This window comes from Lepisma saccharinum, chromosome 24 (genome assembly GCF_977018435.1).
Source record: "Lepisma saccharinum chromosome 24, izLepSacc3.1, whole genome shotgun sequence".
Classification (NCBI taxonomy): domain Eukaryota; kingdom Metazoa; phylum Arthropoda; class Insecta; order Zygentoma; family Lepismatidae; genus Lepisma; species Lepisma saccharinum.
The window spans coordinates 52,976,894-52,999,383 of NC_139252.1; the positions used below are offsets into that span (position 1 = coordinate 52,976,894).

Consider the following 22,490-nt stretch of genomic DNA (forward strand, 5'->3'; position numbering starts at 1 on the left):
AGTTCATCGGGAACCTGTCACTGCAAACAGTTCATCGGGAACCTGTCACTGCAAACAGTTCATCGGGAACCTGTCACTGCAAACAGTTCATCGGGAACCTATCACAGCGAACAGATCACTCAAGGCAAATTCCAAGGAAAGCAAAGCAGGTGTGAACAAACTTCGACCTGGCACAATTCTTCGTGCTTCGCCACACCATTCGGGGCGCGCGTGGGAAAACCGCCAAGGCCTTCGCTCCGAAATGTCTCCCACAGGCGCCATTCGCATGGCTAATCCTCAGTTTACAAGCCGGCTTTGCGTGTGCCGAGCCAGGAGATTCGAACGCGCGATCAGAAATCTCTCTCTCCCCGCTTCCCGGATTTGCATGTCAAACAAGACGTATGCGCGGTAATTCAGTGTTGACAACTAATTAAGTATGTAATTACCTTCCTTCCCTCCTCGCTGGTGTTTTTTTACGACTTGCTGAGAGGGGAGATAAAAGAAACCTAGCACGCGAATCAAGCAAAACAAAAGAACATCATTTCGAACTTCAGAGTTGCCGCTTTGACACGAGAAGAAAGGTGATTAATCGAAGAAATTCTGATTATACCGTTGCCCTCTCTTTGTGTTTGCATGATGTTTTTAATGCACAATCCATTAATAAATTTCCACATTGTAGAGCATAGTATTTCTCTATAGTTTTCCCCTATGCATCTCCTCACTTTGGATCAACAGCTGACAATTCGCATTTTTCTTGTGCTGACGATTCGGTTGATCTGACAGGGGTGTCCTCATTCACAAGATCTGTACACATATTTCAAGGACGTATTTCGGGAGAGGTCCAGGGGTCCGGCCGCCCCGAAATACTTACTAAGTACTAAAATTGAATAATGAAAATAATAAAACTAAAATTAAATAATGAAAATATACTTGTAGTTTAATCAAGGGTTATTTATTTCAGTCGAACTAATAGGAAGGCAAGGATTCTATTGGGGTCATACGACTGAATGATACTAGCAAAGAAGATTTATGCAAGATCTATTACTATACTTATAATAATATGCATAAAATATTACGAGGAACTTATTTTTCGTCAACAGGATCTAACATCTTTTTTTTGATATTCAATAAATGTTAAATTCTTTATCTATTTGGCATTAATTTCCTTGCCAGACATTTCTTTTCGCAATAAGCTAGATGATAATAATAATAAAATAGTATTTATTAAAGCAGGCGTTATCACTATCCTTATACAGTCTTTTTACATACTCATGTATAAAAATACATTAATTAATTTGAATATTTTAATTAATAATACTAATTATAATTATTTTAATAAACAATATTATTATCACTATTATTATTATGAAACACTTTGTTCGGACCCCCCCCCCCGAAATATATTTGTAGATACGTGTCCTGACACATTTGGATTCTCTTTTCATAGTCATTCTTGTTTCATTTAGTTTTGTGTATATTTCCTGTTAACATAATGAAATTGTTTTTGCTGCATGCTTTTTGCATTCCTGATACTAAGCTGAGCAAATGTATTGATAACATTCTGAATAATAACAAATATTAAGGACGTCGTAGGATTTCTTCTAGGGAGGGGCATAGGGGGCATATTTTCCTCCATAGTAGTAATGCCTCAAAAAAAAACAACCGCTGCTTCAGTCTGAAACAGGGTGTCTACCAAATTCTTGACCTCTTTTCTCCTTTTTCTTAACATACTTAGGTATAGTTGCAAATTAAGAACACATATTTTTGATTAATTAAAAAAAAAACTACCACATGTCCGGTTAAGATAAAAACAAAAGCTGTACTTTAACAAGAGATTTAGAGTTGCTTTAATTAATTAATATGCACGTAAAAATTAATGCTTCACACTTCATCATGGATAGGGAATGGCCACGTTACTTTATTTAATATTTTTACAAAATTTAATTCATACAAGAATGCAATTCTTAGAAACAAAGTGAACGAAACTTAAACACAACTCAATACAATTCTAGATTTCCAAACATTCGATTTTATCAAATCCCAGTACAGGTATATGGCAATGTAAATTCAGTATACTGTAAAAAAAATTTAAAAAATAGAGAAAATTTTTGACCACAAGCATAATTTCTTGAGTTTTTCTTGACTTGTTTGACATTCTTGACTGGTCCACACCCTGTGAAATTATCATGTTCCCTCAACGCTCTTATAATAATTAACAAATTAATAAATTTTGAATGGACATTCATTTTCCATGGGGGTATTCCCCCTTACACCCCCCACTTTCCATACGTCCATGAATATGTAACTTTAATTCAGAAAAAAATTCTCCCAGGGAACGAGCTGGGACTACCATTCACGATTTCAGTCTGTTTAAATTTTCAAAAGGTAATAAGATTCAAGTCCAATGTATTTATTTAAATATTTTAATATTAGATATTATTAACTGTAATACAGCGCGTCATTTCACTAATCTCGTCGCTCGAGTAATCAGTGACAAAAAAGAAAAGACAACACCATGTTAATGTAAGTAAAGAGTTCAGTTTCGTGAAAATTTCAATTCCGAACCCTATATTTTAAGTTCTGGTCTGGAAGTAGTGGCGCTAGTATCGCATGTTAAGACACGGGGAAAGCACATAGTTTACATTCTTTTTCCAAGGGCACAGAAACTCTGGCCGTTCCAATTACTGAAAAAGTGCAGGAAATACTCGTTAGTTCAGAGTCCGAACGGACCTAACAATACACCACGAATATTATTGTTGTTCTTGGAAAACAAGAAAGTTGAAGAGAAAGAGTCAAGCACAATAAAAAGCAACACCGTTCCCAATTGTTAAGAGTTAGGGAATCGTTCACTAACTGCCTGGCAACATTGCAACGTGAGAATCTGCTCCGAGCGAACACGAACTGTTAGAATCTTTGAACAATAGCTGACGGCAGGACAAAGCAAGAAAACGGTGGACACGAAGATGAGCAGGGAAATGCTAATCATCGCGTGAATATGATTCAATATAGGCCGTATGCGGAGCAGTTCTGTTCCAAAAGACCGTGGGAAATTTCCACCGGAACGTCTTCGGCAATCAATATTTCATTAGTGCAGCAATGCAAAATAGCTTTCTCCTCATATATTTAAAAGTTGTTTAAGTTGGTTCTACACCCCAGTTTAGACAATTTCCATTATTGCAGTGATATTCTCTCCGAGCTGCTTACGATTGACTTGTGCAATGGGAACATTTGCGATTGCGATATGTTATTTGTGTGTTATATTGGCGGATTTCCCTGTTGAAGGGAAATAAATAAATAAATAAATTTCAGACATTGGATTTCATTTATGGGACTTCAGAAATTGGAATTAATTATTTCTTTTTGGCAACTGCAGGCTGTAAAGGGGAGGGTTGTATTTTCTAAATGACTTGTCGGATGGGATAATTTGCGACTTCTTTTTTATATGATGTGAAGGGAGTGGAGGGTGGTATTCTGTGGAAAAGGACAACAAAAGGTAAAAATTACCTTTATGGCAGTGACACGCTGTTGTCGCGTTTACCTATGAAGGAACCTGCGGCCAAACAGTCAATTAGACCTACCGCTGCCCCCTCTTTGGGCAAGAAGCGGCAACCTTCCAAACACTTCTCCCCGAAGCAGCCAGCAGGGAAACTGAATTTTGTCAAAATAGCCGTTCTGCGCTGTGATTGGGGAAAGGTTCGTACGGCGGCACTACTATAACTAATCAACTAAATACAGACACTTTCACGAATCATTGGCTAGTGGGGGAAGAGGTTCATGGACGAACACCTTCACAAAGAAAGGGGGGGGGGGGCAATCCCACGTTATTGAGAAGAGGGTAGATAGGTACCAGAAAATAAACACGCTCTTCCCCATGGCTGTTTCTGGATAGATGCCCTCGAATTATCCAAATAAGAGATTGGAAAATTCGAATTACATATGAATAGTTAACATTGGTTTAAAATAGCAATTTCAAGGGGAATAAACTTCTTTTCGAGTAATTCAAATTATCAAAGTTCGAATGAAAAATAGTTCACTGTATCTGCATATTGCAACACTGCGGTTTCACGTCCTAGTGATACATTAACCTTGCCGTCAATACGCCATAGCTTGTAGACAGGCCAGGGTGAGAAAATGCCTACAATTATTCCATACGTTGCAGCTGCCAGAATGTCCATGGGTGTGTCAACAGCGTGGCTATGCGCACCTGTGATGAACTTTAGTAACGTGGAAGATAGCTATCACGGCAGGTCAGCAAGTAGAAAACGCATTACCTAAGCACATGTCTATACTTTTAAGCGCTGAAGGATATATTTGGGCACTTCAGCACGTCTAAGCTGACACGAAATCGTCGTATGCAGATTGCTAGCGTGCGGAGAACACAATGCGAAAAATCACACCGGTGCGTGCGTGGAAAGGATTCGATGATACAGTGGACCCCGTCATTAAGGGTCAGCCGAGAGCTCTGGGAGAAGATCAACTGGCCGGAACGAAGTGGGCGGTTGGAGGACTCTTGGGATAAGTATGGACGATCACGCGACGTCGAAGATTTTCTCTTTGCGTTCGCAAGTGTCGGAGCCTATCGTGGATTTTGGAGAGCGGTTCTTGGGTGTCCATCGACGCCCACAGACACCGAACGGGTTTTTTGGCGAAGGAAAAGTATTTTTCGCCAGGAGGAAAGCACTCTGTTCGGTTTCCGACTGGATCTCAATGCGCGATGGACTATAGTGTTGCCATGTGAAGCGAAATTTCCCTAGACGAATGGAGATTCAGGGAGATAGGGGGAGGGTAATGCAATCAGCTGTTTACATGTACTTGCATTGCTAATATGTACTGCGTTCAACTTATCGTCATCTGTATTCAGTGTCTAGTGCTTGTTTCATCCTGAAGGAGAGAGCGAGTTGTTTTAAGTCCATTTTTATGCACCTCGTATACCTAACTGGGACGTTACCACTATGCCATCGTGAAGAAGAAAAACGTACTGAGCGAAAGCAGAGATGTAATATTTACCATTGTTGAAGTTTTTGACAACGAAACAAGTAAAAGGCCTGTAGCGAGGGTTAATTGGTCGGCTGGAGACGAATTGGGAGGCTGGAGACGAATTGGGAGGCTGGATACTAATTGGGAGGCTGAAGACTAATTGGGAGGCAGGAGACTAATTGGGAGGATGGAGACTAATTGGGAGACTGAAGACTAATTGGGAGGCTCGAGACTAATTGGGAGGCTGGAGACTAATTGGGAGGCTCAAGACTAATTGGGAGGCTGGAGACTAATTGGGAGGCTGGAGACTAATTGGGAGGCTGAAAACTAATTGGAAGGCTCAAGACTAAGGCGCCATTCAAAGCTTTATTAAAAAAAGAGCTAAGTCAGAACATGGGAGTAAATTACACTTGGCAGAGGTAAGGAGAAAAGACACTAGGACATGATTAAAATATTCTGAAATATGCTAAACTTCTTTTTAATCAGCAATGCAAATTATGAACCTTTAAATGTAGGTATGTAACCTACACTATTTTTTAAATGAGTTTTCTTTGTTCCCTCGTTTCAAAATTTGTAGGATGTAAATATCACGGCGCAAAAAGAGAATATCGAACGACGCATATGAAATGAAATTTCGGTGCTCGATAGTGGGGGGAAGGGGGGGGAAACCATAAATCCTGCCTAAGGCGCCAAAATGTATAGCTACGAGAGGGGGAAGTTATACATGTGGCAACACGGGACACTTGGGCGAAAACTAAAGGAATGCGAGAATTGCAGGGGGTTTTCTCGTTTTGGTCGAACGGTAAGTGATAAAATAAGGAATAGGGAGGAGGAAAGTAAATTTACTGTCAAAGTTTATTTCAAGCCTGTTTTACCGTGAAGGGGCAAAGTGCAGTAACGAAAGCCTAAACATGCAGTGAAAAGCAGGCAGAAGACTGAAAAATAACTAATAATTCAATACTTTTAAAAAATGCGAAATAAAAACATTATTTCCTGTTTTCAACTGGTAAAAAGCTGGCTCGTAGTAAGTTCAGTCTTGACTTTTTGACGAACTCGTACCGAGAACCATCGCCATCATACTAGATCTCTAGGTGTGTGGCTGAGGTCGTTAGCAATAAAGGAGAACTAATGTGTGTTCCATGCGAGGCCGGCGTCCACGTTGCAAACAGGACCACACATGTACAGAGCTATACAAGACGCGGCCAAAAAAGGGAGGGGAAGCGTCCATCAAGACCCTCCTGGAGGGGAAACACGTCTCTGGTTTCCTGGATCGAATTTCCTTCCATTTTTTTCCTCTGCACTTTAACTGTAATAACTTCCGCTAGAGAAATTCCTCTGTTTCCTCCACAACTATTGTACTTCTTATTTTAACCTTTTCAAGGTTAATCGCAGCGATGAGGATGGATAATTAAGCATGGACGTGACCGAAGTCAGGCAATTGATAGAACTTGAAAAGTAGCTATCATATGATTATAACTATTATAAACTGAGATATAAGGGTGACTCCTTCCAAAGACACTCAAATATCTATCCCCCTTCCCCGTAGTCACCCTAGACTGCATTTTGCAGACTAGCGAGGCTGTGGCGCCTCGACCCACAGCCAGTATAATCTTCTGTGAGGCTTGTGTTTTGTGCTGTCCGTACATGTTTGTGATTGTCGCTTCATCCATTTCATCATATCATTCATCCTCATCCTTGCGATTAGCCAAAACTGGCAGAAAGGCGAAGTAAAATAAACTAAATCAATCAATTAATCAAAAAAATATTACAAACGAATACAGCTAAGTTTAAGTACAGTAAAACCTCGTTAATCCGAACCCCGATAAGCTGGACTTAGCTTAATCCGGACAGGCAAAAAAAAGCAGAATGCAAGGTTTTAAATAGAAGTCAACAAGAGAACTTCCCAAAGAAAGGGCAGTCAACCACTGATGAAATTCTGTTTCCCGCAGACTTTGTACTGTACTGTATAGTGTATTTAGGCCTATCCCCTTTAAACACACCATAATAAACGTGTTTTGTTGCTATAAACGGAGTTTTAATGCACTTTCTACTGTTCTTTGAGGTTATTTCAGTTAATCCGGACTTTCCTTAAACCGGTCAACTTATCCCCCCATTAGTCCGGATTAACGAGGTTTTACTGTATTATTATTATTAGTAGTAGTGGATAGATCTTGCTCAGGATAGGGACAGATGGAAGGTCTGTGTTGCTGCAGCGATAAAACTTCGGGTTTAAGAATGCTAGAGTGTTAGTTAGTAATATATTCTTGGGGAAAGACTTCTACTCAATCCGCCAGACGAAATCCACAATTATTCTAGTTTGTTATTAACTTCTAGAGTATTCTCAATAGTTTCGTGACTACGCAAATCTATTAAACTATTGATAACATCTATACCCCGTCTCAGCTAACTGTGGAGCAGGCAAACGAAAACTAGTCACTGCGCAAGTACTGACGCGAGACGGCTCCACCAATGAACACGTAAGAGGAACGGAGTTACGTGGAGTGGGGCAAAGCGACTGGAGTTACCAGCCTTCCCATCAGCGTCTACTGCTTCGCTCTGTCCAATAGATTTCCCTCGCTTCTCTGACGCTATGCGCGGCCTTGCTCCACAGTTATCTGGCACAGGGTATAGACAACAGTGAAAGAAAACCACAGAGTTCCCAGATCGCTAAGAGGGAAATGTAGGACATAATGTCCCAAAATGTGGGATGCAAGACACTCGCAACAAATAATAATACAGATCTCTAGAACAAGTTAGAAGTAATTTAAAATTGGCACTTTTCAGTTTCTTTAAAAAATATGATTTCTTTATGAATTCTTAAATGCAAAATTCCCAAACTTGTAATCAAAAAGTAAACAGTACACTTCTTATTACGTATTTTAACTGGTACTTCTCAGAGGAAGCAATTTTCCTCAAAATTTCAGGTTTAGTCAAAATATATTTCTGAGAGCCTTGAAGAGTCAAACTCTTTGAAAATATATTGAACAAGTACCAAACGCTTTAAAGACTTTAGTCCATCAGTGTAAACCCCAAGGCAAGAAATTTCGCTCAGGCACTGAAGACATGCTTCCGTTTCTGTTATAGCAGGACAAATTTTTATTTTCTCTTTGGGCAATGACAACCAAAATATACCGGGCGATTCGTTTGAGATGTTAGAAAAGTAAACCGTTGTGCACAATAGGTTACTTACGTATCTCTGAGCAGTTTGTTGTAATATATGCAGAAAGGCCGCGTCCGAATCGACAGGAGATGTCACCTAGAGCACCGTTCCATCCGGGGACTCAGCCTACCTCTGTTGTCCGAATTGGCGGCAGACACGGAGTCGGAGGGGAGAGCTGTAAGGGGCGACAGATGCACGCTTGAACTGTAACCTGACAAGTTTAAAAACAAGACGCTGCAAATAGCTGTTGCGCAGCTCACACCATTTCCCCACTCCATTCTTCGCAGCGACGTTGGTTCGCAGTGTTGCAACCTGGAGGGAGCGGAATGGTCTGAGGATTTTCAACGAACGCTTTTTCCTGGGCTGTTTTCTACCTGTCGGAGTACAGAACTTCAGCTCACCTTTCGCCAACGACTCTTTTCCTTCTTTCAAAACTTGAACTCCCCGATGGCGCAGTGGTAGCGTTGTCGCCTTGTAATCAAAGGGTCCCGGGTTCGATTCCCGGTGGAGGCACATAGTGGTTCGGATCCCACTTTAAACTGTACGTCCAGTCCCGATTAGCCTTACTGTGCATAAGGTGGACTTAAAACAACAAATCAATCCAATACAATTATTTTAAAACTTGAGAAACCATCCATTTAGATACTCCCGTGGCGGCGCTTGTGGACTCGACAACATTATACTTAAGTTTATGTAACTCCTGATTTCGCAAATATGTTGCAACATTGTAAACAATTTCTCTGGCCCGTCCTCTAAGGGGCTTTCTAGAGCAGATTGTGGATTTCGTTGGACCCGGCATGATTTGATTTTTGCATTTCAAAAATATGCAGCCAAGAGTAAAGAGCAAGAAAATTTCAATGCTTTAAAAAAGAACACAGGCAAGCGTGTTATCAGATTGCCTTCTTGTAGCGATTGTTGTACGATAAACAAAAGAACCCCCACCCCACTCGGCTTTAAAAAAAAAAATAGGCCACTGCTCGATGTCGCATTCAGAAAATTAAGTCATTCGCACAGTAGTTTCTCTTCGTTATAAACCTTAACGCGCGTGCGTAATACTACAGTTTACGATCCGCGCACCGCACGCATTTTCAAAGACCGGATTAAATCAAATGAACCACTGATAAACTGATATGAGCCGGCACCGACAATCTACACAGTAAAAATTGTTTGTCATATTTGTTTTAGCTTAAATTTGCTGAGTTGGCACCACTCGTAGTCTCAAGGCCAGACCAGTACGTAGAAGAGTGGTGGGGAGGATGACGTAATAGGAAGTGCTCCGCAGCGATCTACGCATATCGTGATTTAACTTGTCAGTCTATAGCTGTGGCCCTGTGCTTGGCAGCCATATTCCAACTTTCTCTTCGTGCAGACAATGTTTACTAGACGATTAAACTCAGTGATACTTGGACATTTTATCGATAATGCTGAATGTCGAAAAATTGTAAATGAAGTAATTGCATGTTACATCTTTAATATGAGTAGTAAATAGGTGGAAGTCATTGTGATGTTTCTTTGGCGTCTGTCTTCTACTTCCGTAAGGTGCGCCTGCGCCACAGAACGCGTTGGGTGACGTTCGGGCTGACACCTGGCGGGAAAGGTGATAACTGTACTACAAGAATACGTGTAGATTCGGACAACTTCGACGGTGCGCGAAAGGAACGGGAGAGAACGGGACGGGGAGCTTGCCAATCCGGACACGGCTTAAGTTTCGAGTGAGTGGAGGTTTAGACTTCGGCCGCGTGGCGCTAGCGTTCATGGTAGATAAAGATAGTGGTTACGCAACAACAGCACAGAATGTATTGTATGGGATATGACATTTTCAAGTGTTATATGCACACTAAAGTCGTTTTCACGTTCAGAAGACACAACGGCGCTTATGGAGAAACCGCACAGTGTTGCCAATACAGCGCTAGCTCATGTCACCGGGAAATGATGACCTTCCTTCACAATGAAGGTGTTACATATTTTGTATATATAATGATAATTATATGTAATTATTAATATTAATATTATACTGTGAACGTTACAGTTACCCTATTTACTATGATCCATTGCGATCACTACACACGCAAGTGTAATGCATGAATATGACACTTCAGAAATCACTTAAAAAAGTAAAAATCACCGAGAGCTCACACAACTGAAAACACTTTTTCGAGAGAGGGAAAAAGTCTAAACAGACCAAAGCAGATCTCTCACTCAAGTAAGGGGAACCTGGCACATGGGTTAGATTCAAGTTGCAACCCAAACAAACAAATGAGTTATGGCCCACGTGAACTGATAAGACGTGAATGACTCAAGCAAGGCATGTCATATTTCTATCTTGAAGCCCCATATTTTGTCACGTGTTGGAAAGCCTTTCAAAGGTTAATATGGTGTCTATGAATTTATGTGTACGTTGGAAACTGAAAGGCGATCTTCATTTCAGTATTAATGTCGACAGTAATGTAAACAAAAACAACGTGTACTTGCGACAGCACTAATGTTGCTCACAACAGCAGCATTGGAAATAATTGTCAATTATTAAATTTAAGTAATTTCAATTCTATTATAACAAACTGCATGAAGTTCATATTTTTACTGAATGGAAATAAAATAACAACTCGAAAACTTGGTGGTGATTAGCCGGAATGCTGCGGTGAGTCGGCTCAAGATGGCCAGACAACGTCTCCTTACTTCGCGCGCGGTTCGGGTTAAAAAGAAACTCCAAATGCATGGAAGTAATATTTCTGGGAACCTTTGAGTGGTTATAAAAAATAATTTCATTATTTTCTCCACAACTTTGTCGCTGGAAGTTTTTACTTGGAATTACAGAACAAAAAATGGCCAGCGACGACAATTTCTACTGCACGAATATAAAAAATCTCCACATACTTTATTTGAATATTTTTTAATGCGAATATGCTTTAAAGTATTGATAAATTCTGAGTACCACCGTCACCTATGACAATTAAAAAACAGTGTCAATTTTTTTCATAATGAAAGCTTCAATTTTACGGCATGTTTCAACGTTAGGAATGAAAACAATGTAAAAATTGTGTGTTCACAGAAAATTTGCGTTTTTAATTTATCTAAAAATATGTAAGCAAGTTACCAGTTTTTTGTGTTCACCATCGTATTTTCTACAAAATTTCCTGCAAAACTGCAGGTACCGATTTTACGTAAGCTAAATTTGTAAATCCAGAAATTTGACAACAGCGCGCTCGTATTTCCCATAAGAAAAGCATTGCCCATAAGAGCCCATTGTGTCTTCTGAACGTGAAAACGACTTTAGTACTAGTACAGGCACATGGCTGATGTCTGTAAACCTGCACTCACTCAAAACTTACATCCTTACTGCATATATTGCAACAAACTGCTCAGAGATACGTACATTAACCTACAGTACACAACGGTATACTTTTCTGACATCTCAAACGGATCACCCGGTATTTCACTATTAAGTTTGGAAGTCCAGTCCATACACTTGTATTATAACTCGTATGATTTTCTTTGTTCAACTGAAGCACGTATTTTCCTAATTCATATTTTGTGACGCTCAAAATGTAGGATATTTATGATATTTTTCAAATTCCTCCCGGACGGCGGATATAAGGCTAAAATGTACAGGACATGTCCGGGAAAAAAACCGTACGTCTGGTGACCCTAGAACGACACGAAGATTCACATGAATGCTCCAGAAGGAATTGTCAGCAGATGCATCTTTTTTTCCCCCTTTTTTTTACAGATTTTGAAATAATGGCGGTTTTTTTAAAGGAGAGGAGAATTCGAAAACGACCAAAAGTCAAGCCTAGCCTTGAACTGTAGGCCCAGTCCCGAATACACCATCTGCGAAAAAAAAATGCTTCTAAAACAAAAACCTTAAAATCAAAACCTCTGTATAAGCATCGATAGACAATTTCTTAAAAGTACATAAGATGTAGAGGCCAAAATTAGAGAAAATATCTGTAGGCAATGTGTCCGGCATCGCGAAACAATAAATCAAAAGCAGCGCGAAATTAAAAACCGCGAAAACATCACTTTCGATCTTCTTCTGTTCTGTTCAGCACAAGTGGTCAATGAGAGAAAAATCACAACCATATTTCCATCGCCAGGGACAGACTAATTGCAAAGCTTCTTAATTTTAATTCGCAATTCGTGCACCAGATGGACCTGCGAACGTCACAAACACCTGCTCTGGGAGAGATTAAGCAGGCAGTCTTCGAGACTCTGCGTACTTTGCCCGAAACAATGGCGGAAGGAGTCACTCGGGAGGAAATGTAGCGGCAACAAATCTTGGCAATAATAAGATACCGTGGAGCTAATGGTTTATAATCTCTTGCCCGGTTGATTATTGGTTGCGGGGCGAACCGTGCTGCCGCGCGCCGTCGTGCAGGAAGCAGCCATAAATTTATAAAAAAAATGAAGGCGAACGTGATTTGATTTATAAGTTCCGGTTGATGCTGCTGGCGGTCGGGGGGGGGGGGGACGCAGGAATGCACTCGCATCCAAGTTCCTGTGCTGCTTCTTCCATGGCATACTCACGTGTACGAAGTAGGAGTGCCGTCTTTTGTTTTAAATTTCAATCTTCTGCTTCTTCCTGTATCCATAATGTGTCTATTATTCTTCATAACTGTCCTCTTTAGCTTCTATTTATTCGTTTAATCATGGCAAGTTGCGTAGCTAATGCTTACCATCGGACCGATCTCTAGCGCGCTACAACGTCAGGTGTCCTGGATTCGAATCCAGCACTTGGCACAGGTGTTCTTTGCGATTCTCCCTTTGTCAATTTCATCATATTTCCTCAGCAACTTTGGCTAGAAACTGCAAACGCGGTGTGAGCCATAAAATAAAGAAGAAGAAGATAGTATTTGTAAGACTACTCAATACTGATTTGGCGAGTAGCCAAAAGTGGCAGAGAAGCGACGCTTAATAACATAATTCAATCAGTGAAGCTTAATCGGATTAAAAATTATAGATACTTGAGTTTGGGCTCCAATTAAAAATTAACCAGTACACCTACATAAAAATGAGTTACATCAAAATTTAGCTTGTTCAATTCTGAGTTAATCTATGCTAACCATAATTTGTTCGCATGTGTCTTCTATTTTTTATCGCCTTAAGAACAAAAAAGTGCCGCTTTCTTGTGCTCTTTTTAACGACCGCTCGCTTTGAAATTCTATAAATAAAAAAAACTGTGGTTCGATAGTGATGATATTTAAATACAGTGCAGGTACAAAGGAATAAAATACAATTCTTAATGTTCAGATTCTTCTAATCGGCCAATAAAAAGGCTCTTATCAATTGCGTGAAACAACTTTTTGTTAGTATTGAGTAGTCTTGCAAATACTATCTTCTTCTTCTTCTTTATTTTATGGCTCACACCGCGCTTGCAGTTTCTAGCCAAAGTTGCCGAGTTCAGGTACAAATACTATCTAAGTTTTGTTTTGAAGCTCTTTGCAGCTGTTTTTATCATTGTCAATTCACATTGATCAAAACCGATTGAATGTGGCGACATATTTAATTTGGTAAAGGTGATGTGTTCCCTAAATATATAGAAATTCATATTATGAAGAAACTGATTAAATTAAGGTGCTTCTTAAGGGCATATGTTGGCATATTTAGCCATTTCTGCGTGATAGAGCATATTTTGATGGATTTTAGGTCATATTCAGCATATTTTCGCTTTTTCAATAAATATGCAGTCATTTTCGAAGTGGATTCATTCTTACTCCCAAGTTCACACGAAGTTGTTTTTTTATTTTTTACTGCAGGAAAATCTTTTTCATTTTCATTTGAAAATTTAATCATTGTGAATTACAACTCAGGGCCCATAAAGTGAACTAAAAATAGTACGAATGTGAAAATATCTCGGCATTTAGATATTGTTGTTTGAAACAGTCTAGTTATAAGGGCATATTTTGTACAATTTTAGGTCATAAGAGCATATTTTGGTAATTTTTAGGTTATAAAATTCCTAGCCCTAGACATCACCATATGAGAGCACGTCCTGTGTTGCCACGTTCAACACACATCTCTACTCCCTTGGAAAAGTGAAAATTTTACATGGGGCGCCCCCCAATTTTCTCATGATGGTTGATGTCCACTGGTCCCACACATGGCAGAAATCTCACGAGAAAAGTTGTTATGCTAGAAACATAATGGTTCGGATCCCACTTTAAACTGTAGGTCAAGTCCCAATTAATCTCTCTTTGAATAAAGTAGGCTTAAAAAATACGCTTAAAGCAATTGTCACGCTTATGTAATAAGTAGACCTCGGGTTCTAGGTTTTTTACATATTTTTTCCCTTTACAGGTATGTAAGAAATAATCAGTTATGTCAGAGTTTCGTTAAAAAATGCAATGACTGATGAAGTTTTATAGTGCCTAAAAAACCTATTTTGCTTGTTAGAACCTATTTTAGGTTTATGCACCTAAATCAAGCCCTTTTTTAGGTTTTTATATATTTTTAAAGGTTTTACATGATTTTTATGTCACACAGAGGTATTTGCTTTGTTTGGTCACGAAAAAATTCAATGACGAACGTGTTTGAAACGTACTCTCTGTCGATTTCCCTTCCTCCAAGTCCTTGGTGATTTTTCAAAGCTCTAAACAAAGCAAAATGTCTGGTGCTACTGTTACCTGTACAATCCAAAGTGGTCTGATCTGTGTGGCCTTGCTCACTTTCGTGTCACTTCGGTGCTTTGTGGCATTCATGCTTTGCAAACTAACATTTCAGCATTGAAGTTTGCACCACTGACTATGTTTTTGTTGGAAGATTATTATTTTAGAATTTAGAATTTTTTGAACCTATTTTAGGATTTTTAGAGCCTATTTTAGGATTTTAGAGCCTATTTTAGAATTTTTAGAGCCTATTTTAGAATTTTTAGAGCCTATTTTAGGATTTTTAGAACCTATTTTAGGATTTTTAGAGCCTATTTTAGAATTTTTAGAGCCTATTTTAGGATTTTTAGAGCCTATTTTAGGATTTTTAGAGCCTATTTTAGTATTTTAGAGCTTATTTTAGAATTTTTAGAGCCTATTTTAGTATTTTAGAGCCTATTTTAGTATTTTAGAGCCTATTTTGGAATTTTTAGAACCTATTTTAGGATTTATAGAGCCTATTTTAGGATTTTTAGAGCCTATTTTAGTATTTTAGAGCCTATTTTAGAATTTTTTAGAGCCTATTTTAGGATTTTAGAACCTATTTTAGGATTTTTAGAGCCTATTTTAGTATTTTTAGAGCCTATTTTAGTATTTTAGAGCCTATTTTAGAATTTTTAGAGCCTATTTTAGGATTTTAGAACCTATTTTAGGATTTTTAGAGCCTATTTTAGGAACCTAAAAGCACACTTGTTAGAACCTAAAAACCCGAGGCCTAGTTAGTAATAAGAAATAAGATTTTGGCGTTAATCGGATACGCAGGATTTTTTTCCGGGAGGGTCTGGAATTGTAAAGGTGGATATTAGAAGGCTGCTTTTCTAGGAGGGCGGACAATAAAATATTTCGTATGTTTAGACTCTGCACTTTCATAAATAGCAATCGGGAGTCATTTCAAGGAAGGTTTGCATTTATCACTCTGATCTTAAAATGTTGATTTTTCTAAAACTTTCGGAGGGGCTGCAGCCCCATCATCTCCCCTCTGCGTACGCCAGTGGCATTAATCAAGGTTTGGGGAGGATACCATCCCCCACAGGATGCTGGTGCAAGATCTGGTGCTGAAGCACGCAGTTTGGAAACACTGCAGAGCATGAAATAGTTTATCCGAGCGCCAACAGGAAGTTGCCAAACTGGAAGAACGAGGAAGTCTTCTTCATTTGTGGTTCATTGCTCGGCGCTGCTTCCCCAGCGATGGACACTGGCCTCATCTGCTTCTAATTGGACGCCCTCCCACTGCCACGTCACTGCAAGTGTTGCCAACCGTTACTATTCTCGATCCCCTCCGCGGACGAACTCGATGTAAACAAAATCACGTGGCTTTTGAGAACTCCTATTGGTTGTTCGAATGGTCGATGTGCAAGAATATTCCGCGTAGGAATATAGTGCACTGGATGAAGCCACACCACTCAACGTAGCTACTATATTGAACTTATTGGACATTGTATTTCAAGCTGTGCAGCTACGAGCAATATATTCATGGGCACCATATTGAAAGGGAACTATTTTTCAAAAGTCACGTGGTTTGTCTTTACATTAACTTCGTTGCAGTGTATAGAGAGTAAGGCAGCGGCGTGCCCAAGGGGGGTGGTGGAGGTTATAGCCTCCCGCTTTAGCCCAGTATTCCTAAAAAGAAGAACATCAAATGCAGGAAAAGATGGCAAAGTGAGGACAGAGTTCTAAAAAATGTATACCTAACCCCTTCCTTACGAAATTCCTGGGCACGCCACTGAAATAAGATGTTCCCTGAAAGTGTTTGTAATTTAGTTATTTAGTGTCGCTTCTCTGCCACTTTTGGCTAATCGCGAAGATGAGGATGATGGAGAAATCTCGTTTAAATGACGCTTTCGAAGTGAACTAGGTGACGTCACTTCCGACAAGATCATACTTCAAGATTGCTTGTACCTTTCGGACACAGCCTGTTATTTGCACAATATGTATTTAATTACTTTTCAAACATAAGTATTTATGGCGATACGGTTCTTGTATTAAAATGTGATCACATTGCCGTCCATATTTTGCTTCAGGAAAATATGAAAAATGCCCAATTTTGTTGTTTTAAAAACCTGGTCACCTTATGGTGTGGTGAAATTGATGAATTACGTCCACAAAGAGCAACCCATACTAGGCTGGTATTCGAACCCGGGAGCTCTGACGTCATAGCGCGCTATGCTTACCGCTCCGTCACGCAGATCGGGCGAATATCTCGAAATAGCGAAAAAATCTATGTATTCCATTAAATTCATCACACCTTTAACGGAAATTAATAGACCTACCTTATTGATTACGTCACTCTGCTCCCACTTTGACTCCACAGACGTCAACCGAGGCTCGTCGTCCTCCGGATCCGGCGCCATGTTGGATCCAAGAAGGCTGGAAAGAATAAATAAACGTTTGCTTTGATATTTTCCATTTGCAAATGATTTGCTTTAAATATCACTTTCAGAGTGCACTTAAAATGAGTTTAGTTTCTATTATGTTAAATGTACGTGTTTGTATAAGCTTATAGGCAGGGTTGTTAAAGGTCCAGGTCAATTCCGGTCCAGGAGAGAAAATCAGCAAGCGTAAAATGGGTTCTGGACCGTAAAGAATCTTTTTATCTGTAAGGTATTTCAATTCGGTCCATTTAAATACGGTCCAGGAACTTTATTCAATGAACCAGTACCCAACTTGGACCGAAATTAAATTGTGCGAGTAAAAAGGTTCAGGTCCTGCAGCGGAACCTTATAGAACCCATTGGAATTAATGGATCCCTGGACCAACCCTGCTTGTAGATTTTTTCATGTTAACTATTGCTTTACATTGGACGTTGTATAGATGTAATGTTAGGGACATGACTAGATAAAGTTGTACAAAATTATATTAACTAGCAATTGAGTAAGAAATTAGGTGGATCGTAGAATATGATTTAAGTTGCAGAAAATTAATATATTACGGATTATATGTGATTGATTGAAATACAATTTTTGGATGTTTTAACACTGCGAAAGCGGCCCCCTCTTCCCTGGTTTAAATCCGGCCCTCTGGATTACTTCCCTTGTAAAATCCTTTCTAATCTCTCCTTCCACCTCACCCTGGGTGCCAAGCGAGCAGATTATATTAACTCCGGAATTACGAAAGGGGGGTTTCGCATAACATTTATATTTTTAATCCCTTGGTTCGTTACACATGTACAGAAAGTAGGATTATATGGGTTTATTTTACGTTGTTATATATATATACATATTTACATAGCGTTTCCATGTGTGTCTTGCATAGAACAAATTAACAAAACTCTAAATCAACAAAATTGCGCACCAATGGCTTACACCATCGGCACTTCCTTTACCGCAGAGTTAGCAAAACTATCTCTGCGGGCCTACCCTCAGCTTAAATGATATTCCGTTCATAACAAATGCGTTTCCTTACGCCTTCACTCTTTCCTTTGGGCATCAATTATTCAATACGGAAATATCCAAATATTCAAAGCTTTTCTAAAAGGGACTTTGGGCAGCAAACAGGGGTTGGCTTACACCAAATGCTACATTCTTATATTCAGTCTAGCCACCAAAAGTGGACTAAACTCGAGGAGACGTTCCTCGTGGTCTAAAGATGGGGAAACACTGTTTTTTGCTAAAGCCCAACTCGCCTTTTTTTATAGTTGGGGTAAACGTCCGTGAACGTGGACCCCGTAGCACTAGAATTTTCCACTGCAACGGTCTTTTGAAAGACAGTTCCCCCCAACTGGGAAGCTAAAAAACAGGGGAATCTAATATGCAGTAAAAGCCCAATCCATTAAGCACACACACTTACATGCAATAATAACATAAAAGTACTCATGGAAACATATTACCATACAACTTGTAGCTGGCCAGCAATTAATTAATACAATAACACAAAACCAGTAATGGACACTTGGGTTATTGGTCCCGTCATATTCTACGAGTTCCAGCCTCTTACCGCAAATAAAATCAACACTTGCCCTTGGGGATAATAGGATAAAACAAAGGCAATGCGAATTCTCAAAGCATCAAAACAATATTTAGAACATTAAAAACGTTTTGTTTCTTATTTAAAAAGAAAAGTTTGCCAACCCTGGTGGCCACCACAGTCGTTGTTGCTAATTCCTGTAAGGAGACCCAGGTGAATTTTCCACCTGGAACCATACGTCAGAACAGGAGAAAGGGGGACGTAAAAATATATATTCAAATTCATGATTAAAATTTCTAATTGAATTACGGATAAAATCAAGAAAACTGCAGGAAGGAAGGAAAAAGTGTAATATATTCATTAGAAATGGGCGATAAAATTAGGAAAACTTTACAAAAAGCTTATGTACAGGTGATGAAAGAGTGATTACAAGCGAATTAACGACAAAAAAGGAAAACGTTAACAGGAGATTGCATATTTGTATGCAATGGGAGAAATGCTGCATACGAATCTCAAGATATTACGCATATCTTGTCATGACGCGAACATTTTGCACCTAAATCAAGAACATTTGCAAAATCTCACCTCGTTAGAATCTCGCTGATAATATTTATGCTTGAGAAAGGGTGTCGGCAACGAGTTTCGTCATTTGAGATGACGTCATGCTGCTTTGGGCTTCGCTGGCGAGAAGTCTCTAGCCAGCAGGGTGCAGAATTCAAGCAAAATCAGCCGTTCCCACAACTATTGTGGGAAGTGGAGCAGATACGCATTGATATGCTCTACTTGCAGCCGTGCATGCTCACAGAGCAACAAGATGCAGATTATTATGGTATTCAATGATTCGAATCGTTCTCCCTCCCGTTCATTTCCATAATTACGAAAGTGAAAGTACATTAATAAGACATTTGCGGCCTGTGCAGCCACATAATGACATGAATCTCCTTGCTCACGAATGGGGACTTAATTATGTGGCGAGAATCATAGATGGCAGTGTTGTCCGTGTCAATTTCATTAAAGGCATTCTCTTTACTGAATGCAATTTCTTCAACTGTTTTCCGGAAATATATGTATTGTATTATTGCACTATATATTAGCTCAAGTAAGAAAAGAAAATATCGATATTAGGATAAAAGTTACTTCCAAATTTAGAAACCTCACGTGTAAAATAATACAAAAAAGAGTAAAGTTTCCATTTGTTCCTCGCAAGAATCGAGTAAATATGCTTTTTGTAAATATGTAAATCTTTCAGTGCATAGTTAAAGACCGATTAGTTCATTGAAGATTTTACTTTTGGGGGAGCGAGAGAAGGTTTATTAAGCAAGGGTGTAAAGCGACAGTTGCAGAAGTTGTCAATTTCTAGATTCTACAAAACGCCAAAGAAGAATTCAGTAGAGGTCATGGCAACGATACCTCACAAAAACACTAGTCAAATAAATGCTCCTTTAAGGGTGCCCACAGGATTTTCCCTCAGGAGAAAGACGTGGGGACAGAATAAGATTTCGTATTACGCACTTCGGTCGTACATTCTTCCATTTTATTATTATTTTACAAGCCACAGAAATGAAATTGGATTGAGAATACTTTGGCGTTGCTGACAAGTTCAGACTTAAGTCCACTATTTAAACAGAACATGGATTCGCCTTCCTTCCTAACAACCCCTCCCCCTCCTCAATCACTTCTTAAAATGACCTCCGATTACCATTTTTGCCTCTGAACTTTTAAAACGAAGGTTTGAAACTGTAATTAGGAAATATTTTATTGTGTATTCTCCCCCACCAAGAACCCAGTTATGTAATATCCACATTTACAATACCAGCCCCCCGAATAAAATCCTGCGTACGCCAGTGGTGGGGGGAATTTAAGAATATAGTTATTTCCTCCAACTCGAGCCTTCTCAACAGGAAGTACGTTTGCTGCCAGCGCGCTTCCATTCCAAACTAATCGTCCGTCAAATTGGCTGACAGCTAGGCAAACACCAGCGCCCCTACCGGTGGAGTCGAAAAACTGCTAACGTCCAAAGGTAAAGCTGGGAAAATGCCAAAGAAGTTGCCTTTGTTAAACTCGCATCACGATGAAGAAGAACGAATGCTTTGTCAGTGTGCGAAATGAACTTTAATTTTTACTTGGGGGGTAGCAAATCCGTTCTCTTTTGCAGCCGAAAAATGCATATTATCATCGTCGTTATTATTAATAGAAGCAGCAGTATCTAAATTTGAGATGACCAGACGTCTCATTTTACATGGGACAGTCTCATTATTTATTGTGTGTCCCGATTTTTTGGAACGTAAATCGGGACGCCAAAATGTCCCTTTTTGTGACACTTATCGGCATAGAATTGCTGCAACAATACACCTTCTCTACTATGGCATTGTTGGGAAGAAATCATTTCACATTTCAATGTCAACAATGCGCCATATTCCAATTTTCTTAAAATATTGTAGTTTCTCCTCTGTTGACATTGACTTATGTTTATTATTTTAAAGGTGTTGCAGGAAAGTAGCTTCAAGCTGCAGGATTGTTTTTTGACAGAGTAACGCTATCATGGGGGGATATGCGTCGTTTGTCCCCCCCCCCCTTACCCTGGAAAGAAACCTATTTGCCCCTGCTTCGAAAAAATCCTGCGAACGTCCATGGTAGAAGATATGAATGATTTCTACCTCCGTGGTGGAGTGGTTAGCGCATCGCCCTACGACGCCAAGCGGTAAAGAACCTTCGGCGAAAAGTCTCCGCGCACCTTTCCCTTCTTCCGTTCAGCTCGGGCCATAGGAAAGCATGCTCCACTCTCCCCCTCCCCTCCTCGCGGGAGTACGGTGCACAGGATTCGCGGGTGGTTTCACTATAGCATTTGATATTTCCAATAACTATGAAGACAAGGATTATTATGTTGGGATCCTACGGACAGTACCTAAGGAGATTTATGCACACTATACTACTTATGAAAATACAGTAGAGCGTCGATTATCCGAAGTAATTGGGGGACATGGGTGTTCGGAAAACTGGTTTGTTCGGATAATCGAACTGTACATGTTTATTTGCCAAAAAGAAGTACTGTACAGTAAATTTATTCATAAAAACAGGCATCTCTTTAAGTATGTATTACAAAGTAACGTACAAAGGCAACTTTAGTAGGAATATATAGTATGTGGTACAGTTTATTAAACAAAAATATGTACATATTACATACGCATTTTGCATGAACAATACACACAGTACACAAAATTAACGTTTAAAAAAATCCTTTATTTTGGTCTGTCTAAGCAAGCCTACACGCTTACGAGCAGCTAAGTCACGTACTTTTTTCATTACAGATATCTGAAAGTGAGCGAGTACACAGTTCGGTTAAGCGGTCGTTCGGTTGACCGACGTTCGGATAATCGACGCTCTACTGTATGCATAAAATATTAATGAGGTAAAAAAAAAGGTAAAGTGTTCCCCTGTGCTTAGCACCACGCCATGAAGGTATATAGGGGGTGTGGGGGTAACGCCCCACACTTTCTTCATCCGGTTGTGAGCGGGGGTGATGTGATCAGCATCAAGCTCCTGACCGCCTTTACCCCCCAGGGTTTCCCCCAGGTACCCGTGTCATTCGACGCTGGGTGGGCGCCGGGGCAGCTTCCAACGTTAGAAAAGTTCCCTGTACTTATGGTGTCCCATTTGAATTCAATTAAGTTTACCACACCATAGCTACATACAAAAAAAATCTCGTTATGCAATTTATGGTGACTATGTACAGTAACACCAATTTATACGGTTCTGTGGGTCCCGACCCCACCCAATAATTTTTTGTGATTTGTGAATTCAAATTTTTGAGCCCACCCAGTGTTTTTGAA

General features: G+C 39.6%; 1 protein-coding gene across 1 annotated transcript in view; it reads right to left on the minus strand.

Annotated features, from left to right (window-relative positions):
- The window catches only part of mwh (multiple wing hairs), a 181,767-nt gene that overhangs the window by 75,308 nt on the left and 83,969 nt on the right, over positions 1-22,490 (minus strand). Inside the window, exon 2 of the mRNA XM_083110272.1 lies at positions 17,028-17,124. Within this exon, the coding sequence (XP_082966398.1) occupies positions 17,028-17,108 (81 nt within the window). The 5' untranslated portion in view covers positions 17,109-17,124. The remainder of the gene's footprint in view (positions 1-17,027; positions 17,125-22,490) is intronic.